We start from the raw sequence: 16,884 nt of genomic DNA on the forward strand, positions 1-16,884 counted from the left end.
TTATCATACCAGCAATGGGTCTTGCTCGTTCTTTTGCTTCCCGTCTGATGAAAGGACCAGGAGTGGCTTGATCAAGTTAGCTACCTAGCTAGTAGCTAGCACGTTAGTTAGCATTACAGCCTTGTCATTTTTATTAGCCTTAACATGAAGTAACATTAAGTAACCCAAAATGTTAAACAGTAAGAGTAGTAGTCATATTTCGTGAACCCTTTGAAGAGTACTGTCACCGGTGTGATCATTCTATAATACACAATTTAAGCCCGGGGGAGAAATGCTAACGCTAACGCTAGCATCGGCGATCGGGATCTTTTCTACTTCATGCTATCTGCACAAATGGTTGAAATTAAAAAGGCCAGGCAGTTCAGAGAGAATCAAAGGAAGGCAGGCAGGCAGCTTTGCATGACATTCTTCTGGACGTGTTTCATTGTGGTGATAGTGAGGGTAGTCAATCGTTTTGTTGACAAGACAGTAGTGACGGCCATCTTGGTGACGTGTGTTGTTGACCAGAGATGTAGTTCATTGAGCGTTTCACACAAACAAATGTGTTACTTCACAGTTTTACGACACATTTTATTTTTTTTGACTTGCAAAATTATCTTTTAAATTGACAAACATCATATGTGTAATTCGTGGCACAATTCAAACGGGATCGAAAGATAATCTTTCTCTCTCCATTGACTTCAATACATAATTTTTCCGAAATAAGGTCCCATGGAGGTCCACCGGAAGGGGAGGGACTTCGCCACTCTATCCCTTAACCCTGTGACGCTTCAAGGTTCAAGGCTTTTATTGGTCATACGTACAGAGCTCCAGTGTAGTTATGACGATGAAAATATTAGGTCACAGGCTCCTCCAACAGAGCAACACAATAACACTGACAATCAGAAAAAATACTGCAAGTAAATACAAAAAGAAAAATAGTAAAATAGTGAAATAGTGCAATAAGAGTCTACAAGTGATTGGAATATGATATATTAGATAAATAATGTCTAAGTTGCAGCCAGATGAATGTTATGGATGTTGTTTCAAAAGTTCACACGTTTCACACAGAGGTCAAGGAATAGTGGATAGGAATAGACGATAGGAGCTGATTTTTGGACAATTCTACCGCAACCCAAGATCCCGGTCCACCAAGGCGACCTGACACGAGCCAATGAGATTCAAGTGACGTCACAGCTCATATATAAACCCTTCCAGTGCCGTGTGCAGCCTCATCTTGTTGTTGGAGATGAAGAACAAGACGACGGTTGATCAGATAAAACACCGGGAAAAAAAATCTAATGATAGACTTATCGTTTCCCATAATAAGGTTTCCCGGGTCTGATCACAGCTGTTCCTCGTACTGGATGTGTATTTTGTACATTGTGTAACTTCTACTTCTATCTTTAATATCTTATGAATGCTTCTTCATTAATGCTAAGCTATTTTTGGCTCTTCTTTACGTGCTGTAACATGTACAAATGTCCGCTCTGTGGGACGAATAAAAGGTATGCTGTGTATGATTGGCTAATTTGTTTGACAGTTATTTTATTAAACCAATTAAAACCAAGATCCCGGTCCACGCGACCTCACACGAGCCAATGGGATTAAAGTGACGTCACGGCTCATATAAAAACCCCTCCTGTGACGTATGCGGCCTCATCTCGTTGTTGGAGGACGAAGAGCACGTCGACGGTTGAAACTAAAATAACCTCGAAAAAGCGGCGACATTTTGTTGTTTCCCTCCGAACAAGTGTCTCCAATGAGTTGACGGACTGTGTGCTGATGGTTCCCAGCGGGCTGCAGTAAGCTTCCAGTGGTTGTAATGGCGGATAAAGACGCCTGCAGGGAGTACCTCTCCTCTCTGGAGGACCTGACGTTCAACAGCAAGCCGCACATCAACATGCTCACCATCCTGGCCGAGGAGAACCTGCACTTCGCCAAGGAAATCGTGGCTATTATTGAAGCGCAAATCAGCAAGGTTTTTATAAAAAATATACATAGAATAACACCTCCAGATGTTTGTGTGTAACTTTAGGCCTTGTGTTAGCAACATGGCGGTTAGCACGAGCTAGCTTTCAGTGCCACATTCCGTTAGCATTGTTGTTAGCAACGCGGCTAGTTGCTTTTCTGTGTATTAAAGTGAGAAATAATCCGTTTATTAGTTATTTATTTGGCTCTTAGATATCGAAACATAGTGTTTTTAACAAGCTACATTTGTCGTAACTCGCGGTACTAATGTATAATGATCTCTAAGTTGCTTTTTGAGTTAAAATCCACCGTAAAATGGCGAAGTGAGGCCTAGTTTCTGTCATGTGTCATAATCATAGACTATATATAAAGGTCATAATACATTGTAGTTTTGGGACTTTTATAAAAATCTGTATTTTTAAAGATAGATGTATAGTTTATTGATCCCAAATTGGGAAACTATTTTGTATTTCAGTGTGTTTAGGCATTAACATATTTAACAAGTATAAACTTAATAAAGTAAAAATAGCACATATGAATATATCTACAGTAGAAAATACAAATAATACACGATATGAAATATAATAGTATATAGATAGGTACAACATTTAAACAAAGTAAAAACAATAAGTATATACACGTCTACAGTAGAAAAGACATGAAACGCACAGATAATAACATGTTGTAGATGTGTGTATTAAAGTGATCAGTAATCCATTTATAGGTTATTTAGTTGGCTTTTAGAAATCACAAACCACAGTGCCAATGTATAAGTATCTTAAAGTTGCTATCCAAGTTAAGTCCAATGTTCATTTAGACCTTATTTCTATTCAATTATATGAATATCTTGAAATGAAATGTGTTGTAGCCAAACACCTGTACACATATATACACTAAACTAAATATACTGGACACATTCATAGGGTACAGGTGTATACACAAGTACACAGCTTTACCAACATCCAAAACACAGAGCTATTGTAACGCTATTTTTCCTTAAGCCATGTTTTAAAACCACTATTGAAACATTTAAATAGTGTTCAATATTTAGTTCACTTAACACCGAGGTTTATTTGTTATTAAAAGTTGTATTGGTGTTAACTAATTCATCCAAAGTCACAACACACTGACGTAAAGTGCCCACAATATGCATATGGACGCTAAGCTTTTACAAAACAAATCACTATGATAAATATGGCTGTAATGTCTACTTGGTTAACGTCAAATAATTATACAGAAAATGACATCACTTAACATCAAATGCAGCCTTTAAAACAAGGAATTAACGACGTAGGGGTCATCTCACAATACCCTTAATATAGACATTATATACAGCTTTGTAATTGACTTAAAATCCATCCCTTCAAATATAGTTGTGTTGCTCAAATAGACGCCTAATGTCTGTATCCTTAGCACCGTGTTGTCCCTGTAACGCATTATAGAAAGACTCATGTGTTTGTATTACGGTGGATTTTGACTTGTGCAGCCGTCAGATTTATTTAAAGCATGCGTCACATTATCTCCTTCATATATCTGCTGATGTTCACTGTTAATAAAAACTGTCCACACACACACCTTTACTTAAAGCCCCTTCACAGTAACAGCAAGTCTTTAGTGAATCTTGATTTACTGAAATGTCATTGAATGGTTAAAATGTTTATAATAAAAAATGTGAAATGTGCTTTTTGTCATTTTTTATTTCCCAGTGTAATTTCTTGGTCCGGTGTCCAGTGTGTGATAAACGGTGTTAGCCGCTGCTCGCTATGACAGCACAGTTTAAACTCACTAAATGCTCACTGCTCCCTGAAGGGCTTTTTTCAAACAACCCTGCAAGGTGTTAAAACTTAACGAGGATAAAACTCACGTGTGTGAGAGTAAAGAGCGTCTGGGTAAAGTACAAAGAGCGGTTTGAAGAGCGCTCTTTGGAGGTAAACGGGTCACGAACACTTTTTGTTTTACCCACCGTGAACCTGACTGAAGAATTTTCTGAACGTTTTTTGGATTTTATCTCAAAGGACTTCCTGCATTTTGGTTCCCGACGAAGACTCTCTGGACTGATGTTTTTCCTCCTCACTGACTTTATTTTTCGACATTTTTATATTTTCCTCCACGCAGCGAGTTGTGATTTGATGTGAAATGTTTTGCATTTTAACCCCTTGTTGTTCTCTAAACTTGTCGAGTTCTCTATTGCTCCAGGCCCCGTCCGCCGAGAAGCTTCCCGTTTTGTACTTAGTGGATTCCATAGTGAAGAATGTTGGAGGAGAGTACCTTGCAGTGTTTGCTAAAAACCTAATCACTTCATTTATATGTGTCTTTGAAAAGGTACAGTTCTCTTTGCTGCTGTTTCAAATCACACATTCACATTAAATCTGTTTATTGTTGCTTCTTGTTTCCTCTCCTGCCCTCTGCGTATTAAAGGGGCCATTCACCCCAACATTAAAAAAAACTTTTACCTGATTAAAAATGGGCTGTCTTCTTCCATCAGTTGTGTGGGCTTTTCCTCAAATATAACCCCCCCCCCCCCCAAAAGATCTACAAATCATGCATTTAAGATAAACCACTTTCTTGTAGGGTCTATTTTCTCTCTGTGCAAAAGGAAACGCGCATTAACACAGGATCCCAAACACAAACACATTTCTGCTTAAAACAAACCTTTTTAAAATGTGTTTTCAGTCTAATTACTGCAGAGAAATCAGAAACCTCTCCAACGTCCACCAGTAAATGTAGAATAATAAAAAACCTTATTAAATAAGAGGATTGTTTTTTAATGTTGGGGTGAATTGTCTATATAACGCCTTGCTAATAAAAGGGGGAGGGTTTGTTAATGCTTGTCATATATAATGGAGCTAAGTGAGTGTTAGTGTGTGTTGCTCAGTGTGTGTGTTGGCGCTGGCCCACTGTGTGCTGTGTCTGCAGGTGGATGAGAACACCAGGAAGAGCCTCTTCAAGCTGCGCTCCACCTGGGAGGACGTGTTTCCTCTGAAGAAGCTCTACGCCCTCGACGTCAGGGTGAACAGCGTCGATCCTGCCTGGCCAATCAAAGCCCTGCCACCCTCAGTCAGCAACGCCTCCATACACGTCAACCCCAAGTTCCTCAAGCAGGTGTGTATCACACACACACACACACACACACTTAACCACAAGTTATAGGAGCAGGTATGCTTCTTTTTTCTTGCACACACACACTTAAGCAAAAGTTATTTTAGCACGTGTGTATCTGACACACAAGCATACTACATCCCAGGTTCTTAAAGCAGGTATGAATCTGCTGTACACACACACACTGAACCCCAAGTTCCTCAAGCATGTGTGTATATCTCACACACACACACTGAACCACATGTTATTAAATCAGGTGTGTATCTCACACACACACACACACACATACTGAACCCCAAGTTATTAAATCAGGTGTGTATCTCACACACACATACTGAACCCCAAGTTATTAAATCAGGTGTGTATCTCACACACACACACACTGAACCCCAAGTTATTAAATCAGGTGTGTATCACACACACACACACACACACTGAACCCCAAGTTATTAAATCAGGTGTGTATCACACACACACACACATACTGAACCCCAAGTTATTAAATCATGTGTGTATCACACACACACACACATACTGAACCCCAAGTTATAAATCAGGTGTGTATCTCACACACACACATACTGAACCCCACGTTATTAAATCAGGTGTGTATCTCACACACACACATACTGAACCCCAAGTTATTAAATCAGGTGTGTATCTCACACACACACATACTAAACCCCAAGTTATTAAATCAGGTGTGTATCTCACACACACACATACTGAACCCCAAGTTATTAAATCAGGTGTGTATCACACACACACACACACATACTGAACCCCAAGTTATTAAATCAGGTGTGTATCTCACACACACATACTGAACCCTAAGTTATTAAATCAGGTGTGTATCTCACACATACTGAACCCCAAGTTATTAAATCAGGTGTGTATCTCACGCACACATACTGAACCCTAAGTTATTAAATCAGGTGTGTATCTCACACACACATACTGAACCACATGTTCCTCAAGCAGGTATGTATCTCACACACACATACTGAACCCTAAGTTATTAAATCAGGTGTGTATCTCACACACACATACTGAACCACATGTTCCTCAAGCAGGTGTGTATCTCACACACACATACTGAACCATATGTTATTAGAGCAGGTGTGTATCTCACACACACACATTTACAGTTACAGCAGGAAAAATATCTCACTCTCTCTCTCCTCACTCTCTCTCTCTCTCTCTCTCTCTCTCTCTCTCTCTCTCTCTCTCTCTCTCTCTCTCTCTCTCTCTCTCTCCAGTCTGATGATGCTCCCTCTCCCCAGCCGACTCCCTCTAAACCTCCTGCTCTTCAGGCCCTGCCCCCTCCTCTTCAGACCACGCCCCCTGCTCCTCAGGCCCAGCCTCCTCCCCAGTTGACCCCCGTCCCCCCCTCCAGCCTGACGCAGGAGTCTCTGATTCGTCAGCAGCTTCTGGCCAAACAGAAGCAGCTGCTGGAGCTTCAGCAGAAGAAGATTGAGCTGGAGCTGGAGCAGACCAAAGCCCAGCTGGTAGGAACACGTGTGTCTCATTTCCTATTCCTCTGTTGGTCCCTGAAGGCATCCACGTGTCAGAAAATAATCTCTTGTTTATGATACTTACGGTGCGTTCAATACGGACCCAAAGCTATTTTGGCCTAGCGTTAGTCCCACAAGTTTCCAGTGATTTAAAGTTCCCCTACCTAAGTCCTCTCTGTTGTTGTTGTCTAAGTCCTCTCTGTTGTTGTTGTGTAACTCCTCTCTGTTGTGTCTTCAGATGGGGGGCTTTGTGATGCCCCCTGCAGTCCCGGTGAAACCCGGCCCTCCAGCTGCTCCGGGGGTCCGTCCCTGGCTGCCCCCCCCTCAGCCCGACCCCAAACCCCCCACCAGGGACCCCCGTCTGAACAGAGCCGCCGGAACCCCCACCGGGAAGAAAGAAGGCCACGCCCACACAGGAAGTGCTGCTGGGACACCGGAGAAACCCCCACGACCCGAGAAGCCCCGGACCCCCCGAAAAGAGGCGCCAAAACCCCCCACCACCACTTCCTCCTCTCCCACCACGAAAAGCGTCCAGATGAAACCGAAACCGGCGGAAAACGAGACCAAAAAGGACCCCCGTTTGAAGAAGAGGGGAGGTGGGGCCGTCAAAGAGGAGGAGCTTAAGAAGAAGAAGGAGGAGCCTCTGAGAGGGGGCGGCAACAAAGGGAAGCTTCTGAACGGATCGAAACACGACGAGGAGAAGATGGAGTTCAAAGCGGGGGGCAACGCTCGCACCCACGCCAGGAAACGCTCCCGCTCGCCCCCCGTCTCGCCCCCGAAGAGGAAGGAGCGCCGCCGGACGCGGAGCAGCTCCCTGTCCCCGCCCCCCCCCCTTGCACAAACCAGGAAAAACCCCCCGACGGGAACCAGAACACGGCAAGAAGAAGAGCCAATCGGAGAGCAGGAGGTCCAAGAGGCCGGTGGAGGACCCCCCGCACCCCCCCCACTCCCCCCGGGGCCACGACGGGGCCAAGGAGGGCAAGGATGGCCCGGCCCCCCCCCACCGCTGGAGGAGCGGCTGGGAGGAGAACAAGCAGTGAGTCAACACTTTATTCAAAACTTTATTTATAACTTTAGTATGTCACAGATATAAGATTCAATAAGATGGAACTTTATTATTATTTATGCAACACAATAAAACCGATGACATCGTGCAAGGAGAGTCTGTAATGTGATGTATAAATAAATAATGAGTGAGTTGCAAACAGATGTTCTGGATGTTCTTTCCAAAGTTCAGGTGTGTAACAGTCTGTGATGAAACTGTGTTCCTTATTGACCCCCCTCTGTGTTTCCTCTCAGCCCGAAGCCTGAGGACCCCCACCTGAAGCCGGCTACCCCCCGTCACAAACCCTACAGCGCCCCCACCCGCCCCCAGACGCCTCGCACCCCAAAGCACCGCCTCAGTGTTGACGCCAACATGCAGATCCCCGAGGTCCTAAACTCCGCCTCCAAGAAGGACCTGCTCAGGAGGGTGAGTCCCAAACACCCCCACCCTCTACAAAATGAAAGCTTATTTACCGTATCGACCCCAATATAATCTGAAAACGAGGGGCCGTCTTGTAATCAGGGTCAATACGGTAGATCTCATGGGGAGAGGATTTATGTATGTATACCCTCTGTGTGTGTGTATGTATACCCTGTGTGTGTGTGTGTATACCCTGTGTGTGTGTGTGTATACCCTCTGTGTGTGTGTATACCCTCTGTGTGTGTGTATGTATACCCTCTGTGTGTGTGTGTGTATGTATACCCTCTGTGTGTGTGTGTATGTATACCCTCTGTGTGTGTGTGTATGTATACCCTCTGTGTGTGTATACCCTCTGTGTGTGTGTATACCCTCTGTGTATACCCTCTGTGTGTGTGTATACCCTCTGTGTGTGTGTATACCCTCTGTGTGTGTGCGTGCATGTATATCCTCTGTGTGTGTGTAATCACAACAGAGTGGAGAAAGACATTTCCCTGTGAGGCATTAATAAAGTATGTCTTCTTGTGCTGTATATATATTAATATCTGTTTGCCCCCCCCCCCCTGCACTGCAGGCCAGTAAGCGTCTGGAGAGCGGAGAGATTTCTCAGGAGGACTTCCTGAACATGGCCCACCAGATCAAGCACTTCTTCCAGTACCAGGAGGAGAAGCAGCGCCCCGACAGCTGGGATCCCCTCAGTGGTCTCCCCAGACCCCCCCTCACCTCCGGGGCCCCCAGACCCCCCCTCACCTCCGGGGGCCCGCGACCCCCCCCAGCTGCCATGGACGCCGCCGAGCTGTCGTACTACGAACACAAGTTGAAGCTGAGGAAGACGCAGGTGAACCGGAGGGCGGCCGGAGAGGAGTGGGAGGGAGACGAGAGTCCAGAGGAGGCGGAGGGGGAGGGGGAGGGGGCCCCGCCGCCGCCGCCGCCGCCAGGGAAATACAGCCGGGGGCCCCGAGACAGACCAGGTGAGTGAGGGGGGGGACCAGGTTTACCATTAGACCGGACAGATGGGAAAGACTGTGTTTATAGAGAGGTGAGACCCTAGGTCACATGACCAATAGAGAGGTGAGACAGGTCACATGACCAATAGAGAGGTGAGACAGGTCACATGACCAACAGAGAGGAGAGACAGGTCACATGACCAACAGAGAGGTTCCTGTAGCTCCCCCTGAAGCTGCTGTTCCCTCGAGAACAAAGGGTTTCTCCAGAGGGTTTAGGAAAATATCTGGAAATAAGATCTGTGGAAAAAGAACCTGTTTGATAAATGCACGTTTTGTTCAGCCGGATAATCTCCACATGTCTACCCTACTTTTATAATGTTTGAATCATAAATCTAAAGTCCAGAAGCAAAATGCTAACGTGATGCTATAAAGGAACTACAGCTGAGTACAGCAGCACGACTTCAACGTCACACCAACTTCAGATCCATATCAAACACACAGATTCTAAATGGTACGAGTTGAAGCGTTTGTTTGAACAGTTTGCAGGAGGCAGGTACTTGCTTTCAAGCAGAACAGGGCAAACTAACTTAGAGGAGTGTTCACGTGTTCGGCGTAATGACGAAGAGGTAAAATAAAGAGTAAGAATATGAAACAAAGTGTTTTAAAATGTGCTCAGCAGGGGAGAGGAGGAGTAAGGAGGCGGAGGAGCCGCGCCCCCCTCTCGGACCAATGATCGAGGAGTATAATCACGGGAAGGAATTCCCAACTCTGAAGAGTCTGCCGGGACTACGATTCAGGAGGAGAGCAGACCCCCGGGAGCCCAGTGAGTCACACGCACACACGCACACGCACACACTAACACACACACTGACTCACACACTGACACTTACGGAACGTCTACACAGCAGCGTTAAAAAAATCTTGAAACGCTTCTGCCCATTCACTTTGAATGGGGTGACGTCACTTTCCCTCACTTTTCGCCGAAATGCATTGTGGGCAGGCGAGCGGAGATTTTCAGGATTTTGAGGATTCAAAGTTGAACAATGTTCAACTTTTGAGGCTGAGGTGGAAGCGTCAGCCAATCAAATCCCGTGTACGCAAATCTGACAGTTCAAGCTCTAGCCAATCAAACGGCGTGTATGCTGGGAGAGACATACCACAGGTCATTTCCTCATATTCCAAAAAATGGAGGAGAAATTAGCGGTAGGGAATCAATCACCCGGTGCTTTATGACCAGACCTACCGGGATATAAACCGGAGGAGCCAGGCATGGAGGGAGGTGGCAGAGACAGTGGTAGGTTTTCGCCTGTTTTGGGGAGTTTATATCCAGTTTACTTCGGGCTTTTTTGCTTCGTATGTCGCGGGTGGGAGATTCATGTGATTGGTTGCTCGCAAAAAATCCTCAAGCTTCAGATACGCCCACCTCCAAGATTTTTTTTAACGCTGCTGTGTAGACGTACCGTTACACACACACTGACTCACACACTCACACACTGACACTGACTCACACACTCACACTCACACTCACACTCACACACACTGACTCACACACACACACTGACACTGACACTGACACTGACACTGACACACACACACACACACACACACACACACACACACACACACACACACACACACACACACACACACACACACACACACACACACACACACACACACACACACACACACACACAATTCAATGGGAGAAACCCCCAGTTACTTTTATGAGATTATTGTGCATGATTCCTCAAATCAAATGTCAGTCCTGACCCTAAGGTGTGATGGTATTGAGTAACTCTGTGTGGCCCCCCAGCTGAGAGAGAGTGGACGTCTCCTCTGATGGAGCGGCAGCGCCTCAGTGAGGAGAAGAGTGGGTACGAGGCCCCCAGGAGGTACGACCCCCGCCGCCCCGAGGCCCCCCCCCCCTCCCAGAGCCCTGCTGAGGGGCTCCGGTTTGAGCGGGAGCGCCTTTCCCCCCCCGAAGGACCCCGAAAGCCCCGCCCCCCGCTTCGAGAGCCCCACCAGTGAACACTCTGACGACGGGCCCCTGGAGGCCCCCCCCCTCTCACCTGCCCCCTCCCCCTCCTAAATCCATCCTAAAGGCCCCTATCCGCCCGTTGACCTCCGTTCGACACAGCGACTCCCCAGGACACACCCCCCCTCAGGACGGAGGTCCCCCCCCCCCACCACAACGCTACGACGGAGGGCCCCCAGCTCCCACAAACAGGCCCCCGGCGGGATGGTTCGAGGGAGGGGTGCGGTACGACGACCCCCCACGCTTCGATGGGCCTCATCAACCAAGCCGGTTTGAAGCTGGGGGGCCACACCACTTTGATGGCCCCCCCCACCCTTCTCACGGGCCAATGAGAGGCTTCGAGGGGCCCCCCCCACCCTCAGGGCCCCGGGAGGTTTGACGGCCCCCCTAGATTCGACGGCCCCGGTCACTTCGAAGGACCAATGAGACGATTCGATCCCCCCGGCTCTGGTCCAATGGGCTTCCAGCAGCGGCCCCTGCACTTCGACGGCCCCCCAAACCAGATGAGGTTTGACGGCCCGATGCGGTTCGATTCCCCCGGGCAACAGGGCCCCAGATTTGACCTCGGGCCCCACCAGGGGGGGCCCCCGCACTACGAGGGCCCCATGAGGTTCGGCCCCCAGCACAACATGCAGCCCCCGATGAGGCCGATGGCGCCGCCCCTTTACGACGGACCCCTGGCCCCCCAGCAGAACTTCAATATGGCCCCCCAGCCCATGAACCCCCAACAGTTCCCCATGGCCTTCCCTCAGCCGGGGGGGAACTTCAACCTGCAGCCGACCTACAGCCAGCCGGGCCCCGGGAACTTCTACAACCCCGCGGCCCCCGCCATGCAGCAGCCGGTCAGTACATCACATTCAATAACACCCACTACATTTACAACCTTCGGAACATTTAGAAAATGTAGTAGCATTAGCATTAGCTGTAGTAACAGCGTTAGCAGCGTTAACAGTATTATTAGTAGCATTAATGGTAACAGTAGCATTAATGGTAACAGTAGCATTATCGGTAGCAGTAGCATTAACGGTAGCGTTAGCAGTAGCGTTAGCAGTAGCGTTAGCAGTACTCCCTGCTCACTGCCTCCTGTGTTCCAGATGCTGGGGGCCCTCGGTCAGCCCTTCCTGCCTCAGAGCTCCGGGCCTTACGTTCAGAGTGAGTCTGGTTTTAACACATTATCTCTCCTGATTTTATCCCATAATCTCGTCTGATTCATCTCGTGTCTGTTTGCTTCGTCCCTGCAGCCCCGGCCCCCCCCCCAGAGAACCACTTTGGTCAGGTTGATGTGAACGACCTGCTCACTAAACTCATCTCCAACGGCATCATCAAACCCTCGCTGCCCGACGCCCCCTCCAACAAAGGTGAGTGAGATTATAAATCCAAACCATTAGTTAAACATCAGCTGATGTCTTTTCAAAGACTCAAAGGTGTTGTCATCAGATGCTCAGCAGCGACAGAGTAGAAAGGGCAACTCTTCTGACCTGAGCTCCTCCAGCAATGAGACGCATCATACAAGTCTTTAAACATGTAAATAGAATATGATGTGTACGAGAACACAATATAAAATTACATGATGTACATTAAGACCCCATTTACACGGGAACGAAACGGGTTGTATCTGCATAGTTTCTCTTGCGTATAGCCCTTTCATTTACACCAGGCCGTAACAAAACGATGGAAACGGACGCCGCAAACGATAACGGGTCCCAAGGTGGATAGATCTGCAGACGGAGTGCTCTGGGGGGTCAAACGTTCCCGTGTAAAGGCAGCCTAAGACAACTGGGGGGTTTCTCCCACTAACTGGGGAGTTTCTAACTGGGGGGGGGGGCTTTCTCCCACTAACTGGGGAGTTTCTAACTGGGGGGGGGGCTTTCTCCCACTAACTGGGGAGTTTCTAACTGGGGGGGGCTTTCTCCCACTAACTGGGGAGTTTCTAACTGGGGGGGGGGGCTTTCTCCCACTAACTGGGGAGTTTCTAACTGGGGGGGGCTTTCTCCCACTAACTGGGGAGTTTCTAACTGGGGGGGGCTTTTTCCCATTAACTGGGGGGGCTTTTTCCCATTAACTGGGGGCTTTCTCCCATTAACTGGGGGGTCTCTCCCATTAACTGGGGGTTACTCAGAGTTTTTCCTTGTCCGATGTGAGGGTCTAAGGACAGAGGGGGTCGTATTCCTTACAAACTGTTAAGTCCACTGAGAGAAATGTAAAATGTGTGATATTGAGCTCTATAAATACACTTTGATTGATTGAGATGTTATTGTCTCTCTCCAGAGCCTGTGCTGGTTCTCCCTGCAGCGCCCCCTGTGGCGGTGGAGGAGGAGGAAGAGGAGGCGGAGGAGGAAGAGGACGAAAACCTCCCAGACCTCACCGGCTTCAAAGTGGACCACATGAAACTGTGAGTGCTTCTCCTTGTGGTCAACTAACTGAAATAATGCTTCCATGTCGTCTGTCTTAGGGAAGAAATCTGTGAACCAGTATTTAGTTTGTTAAATATCACACGCGTCTCAACAGGCGGTATGAGTGTGTGTGTGTGTATAAATATCACACGCGTGTCTCAACAGGCGGTACGAGTGTGTGGTGCTGCGGCTGTACTCGGGGAACCAGTGCTGTCTGTGCAGCATGAGGTTCACGGCCAAGCAGACGGACCTGTACGCAGATCACCTGGACTGGCACTTCAGACAGAACCACGCAGGAAAGGTGGTCGGGAAGAGGATCACACACAGACGCTGGTACTACGGACTGAGGGTGAGCACACACACACACATACACACACACACATACACACACACACACATACACACACACACACATACACACACACACACACCCACTGAGACACACACAGACGCTGGTACTACCGACTATCTCAGTGTGTGAGCACGCACACACACATACACACACAGACGCTGGTACTACGGACTGAGACACACGCACACACTGAGGTCACACACACACACGCACACACTGAGGTCACACACACACACTGAGACACACGCACACACTGAGGTCACACACACAGACGCTGGTACCATGGACGGAGGGTGATCCAAAATATTAGAACAATTTCGGAAAATTGTCTGCAAAATATTTTTAAAAATTTCTGAATTTCTTTATTTTCCAAATATTTATTAAATTCTTTTGGGGGACCTTTTTGAAACGTGTGAAAAAGATGTTGTATCAGGTAGGATGTCTGAAACATGTTTTAAATATGAAGCACACATTAACGCTGACCCTCCCCAGGACTGGGTGGAGTTCGAGGAGATCGCGGATCTGGAGGAGCGAGCGAAGAGCACCTTCTTCGAGAAAGTGAACGAGGAGGAGGTGCAGAAGAGTCAAGCCGCCGCCAAGGAGAAGGAGTTCCAGAGCGTGAAGGCCACCAAGGACGCCGTGGGGGAGGTCAGACACCTTTATCCATTATTAGTCAAAGTCAGGTCCATTTGGGGCAGGGGGGAACGGTGAGAGGGAGAGAGGGAGAGAGGGAGAGAGGGAGAGAGGGAAGGAGGGAAGGAGGGAAGGAGGGAAGGAGAGGAGAGAGAGTTATTACTGTTGTATACCAGACCATAAAACGTTAATGGTCAGATCAAGTCTGAAATGCTCCTTGCATCCCAGCAGCTCACTGTAGTGATCTCCATCAGATGGTAGCAGTTCAGATTCTCAGTCAGAGCATGCTTTGGGTCCCAGGTGATGCTGCTGGAGCCTCTCAGGTTATTATGGGATGTGAGTCAGAAATCTGCTCAAAGACAGTTGGTCACCCTGTCAGAGACTTTCTATCAGGTGGAGCAGGTTAGATTTTAAAGCTGTTCACAAACACTTGGTAGTGTTTCAGTACTGTAGAACAGACACAATGAGATATGTAAAGAACAGCATGTATCATCTGCTTCATCACCTCTGACCCCCTGCCCCCCCCCCCCCCCCAGCTGTGTGAGATCTGCCAGGAGCCGTTTGAGACGTACTGGGTGGAGGAGGAGGAGGACTGGTTCCTGAAGGACGCCGTCAGGGTCGACGACAAGGTCAGAGCAACAACTCAGAAACACAATACACGGGGAGAGTATCCTGCAAATCTCCAAAATATTGAGCATGACGCTATCGGAATCATTTTGGTTAAATGTAAAGAGTATTTCCAAATGAGTTCACTGAAAACATTTATTACAATCTGTATTATTTTAGTTCAACATTCATATTTTCATCAATTTTTTCCCGGCTAAGTTTTTGAAAATATTAGCTGACCTAATTAAAATGGTCACATGTACAAATATTCCCCCAAAAACCATAAAATATTGGTCACATGTTCTGATATTCCCATGAAAACATGAAATATAATAATAACCCTTTGTTCCAACTCTCTCCACAGAACTTCCACCCCGCCTGTTTTGAAGATTATAAAAACGTAAGTAACAGAGAAATAGATAAATAAACAACATAATAAGTAACCCTGGATGCTGATTGGTCGTGACCTCTTGTCTCCTCAGACGTCGTCGTACATGGACGTGACGCCGTCGCCCAGCAAGCTGCTGACGGAGCACCCGCTGACCGCCTTCATTAAGACGGAAGAAGAAGAGCAAGGGGGCAGGACTTCCTGTGCGTTCGCCAAAGTGAAACAGGAAGTGGCCGAGCCCATGGCGTGTTCACTTCCTGTGGTGAAGAGCGAGGAGGCGGAGGTTTTAACGGCGGCGTGTCCGAGTGAGGAGGGCCCGAGTGAGGAGGGCCCGAGTGAGGAGGGCCCGAGTGAGGAGGGCCCGAGCGAGGAGGGCCGAAACGAGGCCGTTCTGAGCGAGGGCCGAAACGAGGCCGTTCTGAGCGAGGGCCGAAACGAGGCCGTTCTGAGCGAGGTCCGAAGCGAGGACGCGGGCCGAAACGAGGACGCGGGCCGAAACGAGGACGCGGGCCGAAGTGAGGCCGAGTGACGCTGCTTTTCTGATTTTAAGGAAAAGCGCTTTTACATAAACTTGAATACGTTTTGGTATTTCGGATCCTGCCGTTGTTTCTGTGAACTCAAGAAGTCTGTTTGTGGCTCAGATGTAAATGATTTAATTTATAAATTAAAGTATTTTTTGGTACCTCTGGTGTAACAGTGATTGTGATTTACCGTTGATTTAACGTCGGGGAACTTCCTGTCAGGTAAGCATCGCCGAGGAGCCACTTCCTGTTTCCTTTTCCTTCAATCAAGAGTGTGTGACGCCAAGGTTTTCAAAATAAAGAATGAGTTCATTTACAGTTTCTCTGTTTTCGAGTCTTTTATTTCAACTGAACGCAGTTTCTTGAATTCAAACAGAAGCTGTTTGATGTTAAAATGTCTCAACAATAGTTTTAAATATCCCAAAAATGCTGTTAGAATACAAATAAGAAAGATTCTCAAAGATTCCAGGTCGTCCACGAGGAAATACCAAGAAACAACACGGGGTGTTTCTCAATGTCGAGGACGCTTCCTTGGTAGGACATGTCTTCCGAGTCAGGTCCATCAAAGGCTAGGCAAGAATCCTTCCTTTCATTCGGCGAACGAAGAATGGAACAGGCTAGCAAGTGTGCAGGTGTGCGTCATATGCAGTGGCGGCTCCAGGGTATGGCTGGGGTAGGCTACAGCCATACCAAGAAACAACACGGGGTGTTTCTCAATGTCGAGGACGCTTCCTTGGTAGGACATGTCTTCCGAGTCACAATCCTTCCTAGCCTCGGAAAACGAAGAATGGTGGAACAGGCTAACAGGTGTGCGTCATATGAGAGGCCCTAAATGGAGCGCGATTTCCGCCAAAGATTTGGGAATTGGTCCGTGCGCAAAGCATTGTGGGGATTATAAGACCGTGGAGGATACACATGTGCAGCCTCAAAAAATGTCGCTACGAAGGACGCCGGCTTCGGTAGAATTCCAAGCATCCTGGA

General features: G+C 47.5%; 1 protein-coding gene across 1 annotated transcript; it reads left to right on the forward strand.

The window, feature by feature from the left end:
* Nucleotides 1–1,631: 1,631 nt before the first annotated feature.
* pcf11 (PCF11 cleavage and polyadenylation factor subunit) lies at nucleotides 1,632–16,224 on the forward strand. The gene is given in 21 exon segments (XM_034136991.1): nucleotides 1,632–1,960; nucleotides 4,147–4,272; nucleotides 4,867–5,052; nucleotides 6,309–6,557; nucleotides 6,802–7,395; nucleotides 7,397–7,599; nucleotides 7,863–8,034; nucleotides 8,600–8,996; nucleotides 9,652–9,795; nucleotides 10,789–10,951; nucleotides 10,953–11,037; nucleotides 11,039–11,352; nucleotides 11,354–11,852; nucleotides 12,105–12,162; nucleotides 12,252–12,368; nucleotides 13,279–13,402; nucleotides 13,569–13,752; nucleotides 14,248–14,403; nucleotides 14,925–15,017; nucleotides 15,359–15,394; nucleotides 15,477–16,224. Coding segments are annotated over 21 exon segments (4,491 nt in total). The 5' UTR covers nucleotides 1,632–1,804; the 3' UTR covers nucleotides 15,912–16,224.
* The last annotated feature ends 660 nt before the right edge of the window (nucleotides 16,225–16,884 follow it).

This window comes from Trematomus bernacchii, unplaced genomic scaffold (assembly GCF_902827165.1).
Source record: "Trematomus bernacchii unplaced genomic scaffold, fTreBer1.1, whole genome shotgun sequence".
In the NCBI taxonomy this organism is placed as follows: Eukaryota; Metazoa; Chordata; class Actinopteri; order Perciformes; family Nototheniidae; genus Trematomus; species Trematomus bernacchii.